The 8768-nt window shown below is 44.2% G+C and overlaps 1 protein-coding gene across 1 annotated transcript; it reads right to left on the bottom strand.

Moving 5' to 3' along the window:
- Positions 1–2064: 2064 nt before the first annotated feature.
- On the bottom strand, positions 2065–5656 carry LOC147449757 (G-type lectin S-receptor-like serine/threonine-protein kinase SD2-5). Its single transcript, XM_086522116.1, has one exon. The coding sequence runs from the start codon at positions 5501–5503 to the stop codon at positions 2855–2857; it is 2649 nt and encodes an 882-aa protein (XP_086378242.1). The 5' UTR covers positions 5504–5656; the 3' UTR covers positions 2065–2854.
- Between the last annotated feature and the right edge of the window lie 3112 nt (positions 5657–8768).

Genomic DNA, 8768 nt, shown 5'->3' with positions numbered 1-8768 from the left:
AGCAATTTTTTACTCTTTTGATGACTTTCTTGGACTTTTTTGACAAAAATTCTTTGGGGACTTTTGTTCACAATGGTCTCTGCTACAGGCTTGAAAATTTTCTGTCCAAAAAATTCTCAGGGGTACATGGATCGCGATACATGTTCCACCACTTTTGGATCTAAAAGTTTGGTGTGATAATAGCTTTTGATGTTTGTAGACTGCTCACCAAGAAATTTTGAATTTGGATCAATTTTGTCCAACCAAAATTGACTTCTACAGTCTGCTGTGACAGTTTTGACAATGTTCTGGTTTTGGCCGCAATGGCCACTTTTTATAACTTTTTTGCATATGGTTCTTTTGGAAAAAGTGTTTGTCTATGTCTCAGCTACCTACTGCTCAAATCTCAACCAAAAAATTTTCATGAGATACATGGATTACAATCCATGTTTGACCACATTTTGACATGAAACTTGGTGCGCTTGTAGTCCATGTTATGGTGATACTCTTCCCCAAATCTTTTTGAATTTGGCCAACTTTTTTCTAATCAAAATTGAGTTTTTCTGTCTGCCCTGCAGTTTTTGATTAGTTTCTGTATTTGGCTATTTTGACCAACTTTTTTCAATTTTTTTGTTATGGCCCCTTTTGGCAAAGTTGTTCCACTAGTTATCAAAAATCTACTTGTCAAATATTAGCCCCAAATGAAGGTACATGGATCACGATCCATGTTTGGCATCATTTTTTCATGAATTTTGTTATGTTGGTTCTTTATGCCCTCGAGAAGTCAAATCTCACCACTTTCTAAATTTGGATCTCAAAATCTCGATTTGCTCAATTTTGTGTCTGCAATGCCTGTTTTACTATACAGCCAATTCATATGTGATTTTTGAGTTTTTCTTTCAAGCAAACTTGATCAGAGCAGTTTTTCACTAATGCTCACTGTAATTGGTCACTTTTCACCAAAAATGGTTTTTTAGGATGCGTGGATCGCGATCCATGTTCCTCCACAGAATCTATCAAAACTTCCCAGATTGATTCTAGAGAGTATGTTAATACCCTTGATTAACAAATTTTTGAATTTGGATCGTTTTTACGGTCTCTGCCATCAAATTTTCAAAATTTGAAAGTTATGATCATTTCGGCCAAAGTATGGTTTTCATCATTTTTTTCTTCAATTTTTAACCCAAATTTGATGGTGGTAGTTTCTATTTACCCTACTCCTAAATACTGAAATGAAACATGAAACAAAAACAAACACAACGGTACAAAATAAAGTCGTAACGGAAAACGGTACAACACTCTAAAAGCATAGAGAAAATCGAAGAATGAAATGCTTTTGGCTATCTCACTCACAACCCTCTTTACTTCTCAAGAAGATCTAGCAAGTCCTCGACTTTTAAACTCTATCAAACACTAAACCCCGTGTCTAGCTGTTTCACTGCTAAGGTGTAAATGGAATGGAGACAAATCTTTGAAAAAGAACGTTCTAAATACACACTAGGTCACTCACCATCTAAGGATCATATCCCCGACAACGACGCCAATGTCAGCGGATCGTCGCGACGGATGCCTACAGCATAGCTTTCTGACACTAACATAATGTCAATACTCAAGGAAAGTGACTCAGATGGAACACGGAGACTCTATCAGATCGTCAATCTCATGAAGTGAACCTTAACAAGCAAACACACTAGCTCAACAAGCAAACCAACACTCAATGATCATGGAAATCTGCCTATATCTTTTCTCACAGCTCTAGATCATCACATCATTTCGACACTCGAACGGACTCGAAAAGCAACGAAACTTTAGGAGGAGGTTTAGGACACCTAAGGGCACTATCCTAACAAGTCTGGTCGCAATCCAACAAGGTACCAAAATCACGATCCATCATGAAAAAAATAATGAAAATTGCAACAGAACATACCAGAAATGTTGTCCTATGATTTAAGAACACTCTCCTATGATCAAAACAACTATAAACAATGATTTAAACATTCAAATCTACATTTATAGCTCACAGACGCGTAGTCGCGAACCACCGCAAAATTGACAATGCTTACACTTTAATTAAAGAGCAAAGAAAGAGGAACACAATGCAAGTTTCGGAATTGAAAACGGATTACCCATTCATTAACTGCGATGATTACAAAGTGGAGCAGCTTGTAACTTGAACGTACGTTTTTTGAGCTCCCTTCTTCTTCTAAAGATAAACCTCCCTTCACATTAAGGTTATTGACATTTATACCTAGGGCATTTTAAATGACCAGTGACCGACTCACACGGACCTTTACAAATAACATAACAAAATTACAACTCAGAGATTGATTGTTACTCTGGAATTGAGATTTACACAGGTACTACTACACTAGCTCGGAAAACTAATAAAGTACAAATGTAGTGTCCGGCTTCGTGTCTGACCAGTTGACCGCCCGTTTGATCTGTTATCAAACAATAAAGATCTTCTTCACATATATGCATATGACTAAACCTGCTATCTGAAACAATTACATTTGCTACCACCATGAATCTAGTCAACCAAGATCTTACAACACAAGTAAAAGCCTGAGAAAGAGAGATCACTAGGTAGAAAGAGTCGTTCTCTCAGAGGGACTTGACGCGGAAACCACGTCGGTGTGAATTGAGGACCCTTAGGGCCCCTTGATGGCTTGGTTGCGATAGACTCCTTGTCGCTGGTAGCTATCATAGACCATGTGCAGACAGCTTCTCTTGACCTTATCCAAGTTCTTACAAAGCAGAGTGCATTGCATCCCATACATTCAAACACTTCCCTCCGGCCAACACCTGACTCGCACATGCAATCTTCCCAAAACCTCGCCAAAGCTGCTCTCCGGTGAGCTGGAATTGCGATCTTTCAAGCAGCAAATTCAGCTGTCCTCGAGCCCGAGTTGTGGTCTTCAAAAGGGTCGGAAAAAGCTATGCAGTTGAACGACATAGTAGACGCATTTGTGAAGAGCTCATCAGCCTCCTGCCAGAATGGTATCTGGAGTGGCGGGGGAGGCACCGCCACCATGCCCTCTAGCATCTGCACCACCATATTCATGGGCGGGCGAGCCGCCGGACTGGGTTGGACACACCAAAGCCCAATAAAGACCATCCGCTCCAGGTTGGCAGGCGTGACATCGCCATCCTGACACAGGGATGGGTCCATCAAAGCCTCCATGCTCGAATGGTCAAAGGGATTAGAAGAGGAGCTGTGCCATGAACCTTCTAGTAATGCATCAGGTGCATTTGCAGGATCAAGCATCCATTGCCTCCCTTGTGACTTGTCAAGAGAACTCCCTACATGGCTGTGAATGCTTGATGCACTGGCGATGCGGAAGGCAAGTGTGGGGAGGTATCCATAGTCAGAATCAAGGCAGCGCCGCCCACTTATGAGCTCAAGCAGGACTACCCCGAAGCTGTAGACATCCGATTTGGCAGTAATGGTGGCATCCTTCAACCATTCAGGTGCGAGATAGCCACGGGTGCCTTTCAAAGTGGTCATTGCAAAGCTCTGCCGCTCCTTCCCCATCAGCTTAGCAAGCCCGAAGTCGCCCACCTTGGCGTTGAAATCCTCATCCAGCAAAATGTTCTCTGGTTTAACATCACAGTGCACAATTCTCTCTGCACACTCATGATGCAAGTATGCTAAACCCTTTGCAGTGTCGTTGGCGATCTTGCACCTTTGGTCCCATCCCAGATTCGACTTTGCCTCCCCTTTCCTAAACAACCACCTATCTAAGGATCCCGACCCCATATGCTCATACACTAACAGTCTGCATTCGCCATCATGGCAAAATCCCTTCAATGTGACCAAGTTCATATGCGAAACACTACCAATGCTTGCTACTTCTGCTCTGAACTGCACCAAGCTGTGCTTGCCTCCCTCTTCGAGCTTCTTTACCGCTACCTTGACACCCGATGGCAGCACTCCCTCATACACCCCCCCAAACGCCCCTGCACCAAGCTCTGTTGAGAAGCCCCTTGTCGCTTCCTCTAGCTCCTTATACGTGTACTTCGGTGGTAGCCTTGGTAGAGCCTGCAAAAAGAGTTCCTCATTTGGTGACCCGCTTGATTTTTCTTTCTGTTTTCGCCGTTTGGAGCAACGAATGACTGCTATTGTGAATGCTGAGCACAAACATGCGGCAATTACCGCACAAACCAACCCTAGGATCACCATAAGATGCTTCTTTGAAGAATGGGTCTCCATAGGCAGCTTGAGTAGCATCACCTGCTTGCTATCTTCCCCTGAAGGCACAGTTGGCAAACTTGAGAAGAGAGAGCAGGAGCTTGTATCTGTGTCGTAGAGAGCTACCCGGCACACACAACTATGTGCACATAGCAAGCTGCAATTGTCCGTTGATGGTGATGCATGACTCGATATCTGAGGTTGAAAGGAGACATTCACAGAGACAAACTTGTAAAAGCTAGATTCTGCAGAACTCAGGCATGGAAATGCATCTGTTTTTGGCTTGCAATCTCGCCCATCTTGAACAAAGTTTGGCGGACAACCGCATGCTTCCGTACTTGCATTACAGATGGCAAAATTCCCACAGTGGGTGATGTTCTGGCAGGTGCTGATGGAGGAGTTGAAGAACAGGTTCCAAGTAAGATTAGTTCTGTAGAATGCTAGCAAGTTAGCAGAGGTCGGATCTACAAGGGCAACCCTCATAGCAGACCTGAAATTACTGGCTATGTCGACGGTAGGAGGAAGAGATCCGAGAGCTTTAGAGCTGTTGGCATGAAAGGTGAAGGCGTCATCCAACGTGATGTAGGAAACTTGACCTGTGCCAGCATGAAGATGGCCACTAGATATGGAGGTGCTCCAGTACACAAAACTATCATTTGTGTTGCTAAAGAGAACCAATTTGGAGTGGTTGAAGAGCTGCATAGCATAGCTTCCGCGCACATTGAAGTTTGAATCGCCATCCGGGAAAAGCACAGCAGAGAAGATGGTCATATTGGAGGTCAAATTCATGCCAGAGTAAAGAGCAAAAGCAGGGCTCTGTCCAAAGCTCTGCCAAGCAATCAAGCCCTGTTTTGTATACAAGACAAGGTTGCCAGAATCGAGGAGAGTGAGGTTGGAGATGCCCATGCCGGCAGTGTGCGTGCACCATTCCGTCTTGTTATCGTCATATTGCAGGGCGAGATCTCCGTCCTGAGAGAGGTAGAGCCAGCATGAGGAGGCAACCTGAAGAGGCAGGGCATTGTTGGCTGCCCAGTACATGGGATAAGGGCTGATCCAGATATGCCTGACTCCAGCCATGCAATAGAGAGTGGAGGAGCTTCTCCATGTCTTGACAATGAGATTAAACATACCATTTGGAGAGGCCAAAACCAAATTGAGGGCATCTCTCTGGGGCGGTAGATAGGAGCCCAGGGGAACAGAGGAGGGGTACACCACCTCAAGATCATCTGCCAAACATGAGATTAAGAGCAAATATGAGATAAACAAGAGGGCTGACCAAATTGGGTGCCAAATTAGAGCTCCTCTCGGCCAAATAGGGCTGAATTTGGCCATTTTGGCGCTGGTCGCAGCAAGTCTTATCTCGAGGTCATGGTAGTGGTATGCTTCTTGAAGCCTACTTCGAAACTCTCGATCCGCTCACGTGTTCGACCGTAAACTCCCGCTGAACTTTCTGTGGGTAATAAGTCAGCTGTTCATTGGTCAATGTTCAACTTGCAAGAGGTCTCTGTCCTAATGGTTAAGGGCCAAGGCCACTCGAATGGATAAGAAAACACTAAGAGACCTAAATTCTAATACTTCCAGGGGCGGCAGTGTTTATGCCTTTTCATGCACTATAAGTGCTCATACGTGTCACACGAAAGGCTGCACAATAGCCATGGTTTTACTCTGAAAACCCGAGCTGCAGCAACACGTGCTTCAGAAATGACCATTTCAGAGTTTTGCAGCAGAGATTCCTTGATACAATGCAAAAACTTGGTTAGGGGCAAATTCTTTCAGCGGCTGGAGCGCAAGTGTTGAACCCATCCATGCGTTGTAAGCACGTCGCGTGACCAGTAGGCTCTGCGCTTGCAGCACTTTGAGCCCCCCCATGCGCTTGGTGGGACGGGCTCTTAGGCTAGGTTCAGACTGCGGCCCCAACTAGAGAAATTATGAGCGTCAGTCCTGGGTACCACAAAACGGGTATTGCATGGCTGGAATCTGAACGGGTATTGCATGGCTGGAGTCTGAACAATGCGTCAGTCCAGCCATGCAATAGAGCGTCAGTTTCTGGACGTACCACAAAACGGGTGGCCGCTTACCCCAAGACAAGTCCTTAACCTTTTTGACACAAATTGTGGAGAGAGCTCCAACCAGAGTCCACACTCATGTAAGACAAGGACAATAGCCACGACTCCCAATCCTATCGGATGCATTTTGAGTGCCAAAAAGTTTATTTGATATTGTTTACTTGGTGAGCCAAAGGTGTTCTTTCCAGTATCTGGATGCACAAGGCTCCACGTGGCGTTAATAAATAACTCCAGCTCATTAAAAAAAAAAACGTAAAATGCTGCAATGAAAAGCTATTAAAAAAAAAACACTGCCATGAAAAGCTCTACGTCAGCTAGCAATCAAAGAATAAAGCGCTGCAGGAGTTCGAAGCAGCGCTGACAAGCAACTTCAAGTCCACAGCAGCCACGTCGTCATCAACACTGCATCAGGTCCGCAAGTTCGCCAACAGAGCTTTGTTGAATAGCGCTGCAGGAGTTCGGAGCAGCGCTGACAAGCAACTTCAATTTCGCAGCAGCCACATCGTCAGCAACAGTGCTTCAGGTGCGCAAGTTCGACAACTTCAACCTGCAATTGAAGGCCACTACTTTCTGCGACAGAAAGCTAGCCATCACCACAACTATAGCCAATGCCATCATCATGAACATTGCAGATGAATAAAAATCATGGCATTAATCAGCTCTGTTGTCTTGTCATCACTGGCTTTTTTTGTAGGCGGCACGTCGTAAACCCGCCATATTGCATCAGAGCCATACCATACAACTTTCCTCCGTCAAATCCCTGCAAATTGGATGTAAAACAATTGAAACCTCCGTAATCGATTTGTAGCTGGCCATGGTGTGAATCCCATAGAGGTCTACTATGTTGAGCCGTGCTTCTGCGGACGCTGATGGGAAAGCAGACCCCAAAGAACATCACGACACAAGGCATCTCATTCAGAAGCATTGGAAGATTCATATTTCAGCACCTGATCACAACACAACACCATCCTCAAGGAGGCCAATCATCATCAGACGACATGAATTGGGCTATGCACTTGGGTGAAGAAGCTCGAAAGATAGGACTGAAATCTCTTTTGAAAGAACAATGCTACAACAAACAGTGGTTTGATATGGTAATAGTTCCTTTGTTGCACCACTTTCTTGTTGGATGGTGTCTTATCAGCTCCATTAATGCTACTTGGCTCCAAGGTTTGAGAGTATAGGTGTCAAAGCACCTCTAGCAACAAATCTCTCAAATGGATTTCCCAAGTCAAAAGTGAGTCCGTTCACACCGCTCTCTCAAGCACCTTATTATGTTTGCACTTGATCCCAAGCAATGGCAATACCCCCAAATGGCTTTAGGGCTATTGTTACCTCACCCATACGGGGCCCTAGCTTCATCACAAGTCTCCCCTCGCATGCTCATTTCAGGACCACCCCATCACAATGCCGAACTTCAGAACACCAAGTCCCTCTCTTTTTGCCAGCCTGCTCTGAGCAAAAAGGCCCAAGGCTTCCACCTCCAAAACAAGAAAGTGGAATAGGAAGAGGATGATGGAAAGGGGAAGTTGTCCCTATGGACGGACTACTAAGTATATCTTCGTGGTGGAAAACCAAGCCCCTCTTTGGCTTGCCCCTACCTAACTACCCACCCTCTCCCACTCGCCCATCCTTCCCACTAAGCTCGCTCTCTCGCTTGTCATCTTGACTCGCCTAACCCCAATAAAAAATTGGCTACAACATAAGGTAGGAGAAAGAGTTGACAGTTGAGCAGGGAGAGATAGTGCAATTTTAACAAGGGAAAATCTATCGAAAAGCACTCATAACTCTTTATATAGGGTACCTTTGACATATAATATAAAATTAGGTCTGCTTCTCTTTAAGCTTAATCAATATGTCACATCTCCTGTATTTGTCTTGATCCGTGTTTTGTGTCTGGCAGGGAGGATATATATTCACAACAGTGGACGTTTCAATTGCACAAGCGTGACTCCAGCTTGACAACACTACAAGGTTCGTTATCTGTATCCAGCACCCCATGACTATGCATTTGCTTGGCGCAACACATAAACGCTACGGGGCAGGGCACGGCTTCCGTTTCTTATAATTTTTGGAGAGACCACAGTGCCAACTCTCCACCATACTTTTGTATGGCACCTCTGCATGACGCGCACTGTATACTTTGTAGTTTGAGTCTATGACGTTTCATTGCAAGACGATATGCTTAACTATTCACATTGATTTTTTGTAGCTTGACTCAAACATTGTCCTCCCGCTTGGACAATTGGATGACATTTGTACACGATTATAAGGTCCGTAGTGTAGTTCAGTTTTTATAGTTTGTTTATGCTTTTTTTATTTTTGAGTTTGTCAAAGCTTCCTTAAGTTCAGTTTAGCCATATGTTTTTCTCACGAGTGCATGCTCAATTTCGATCATCGTATCTATATAGATAGACATGCATTTCTCTTCTCACATTTTGGTAATTCAACCTATATATTGAAATAAAGGAAGATTTACTACGTTTGATTGAGAATAAGATGGGTATCTCAAAGATGGTGCCTATCAATTG

This window comes from Adiantum capillus-veneris, chromosome 10 (assembly GCF_014529385.1).
Source record: "Adiantum capillus-veneris isolate H3 chromosome 10, ASM1452938v2, whole genome shotgun sequence".
In the NCBI taxonomy this organism is placed as follows: Eukaryota; Viridiplantae; Streptophyta; class Polypodiopsida; order Polypodiales; family Pteridaceae; genus Adiantum; species Adiantum capillus-veneris.
This window is presented reverse-complemented; position numbering and strand designations above follow the sequence as displayed.

Excerpts from the sequence above, each read along its gene's own strand:
- LOC147449757 (XM_086522116.1), bottom strand. The coding sequence starts at position 5,503 with ATGGCCAAATTCAGCCCTATTTGGCCGAGAGGAGCTCTAATTTGGCAC.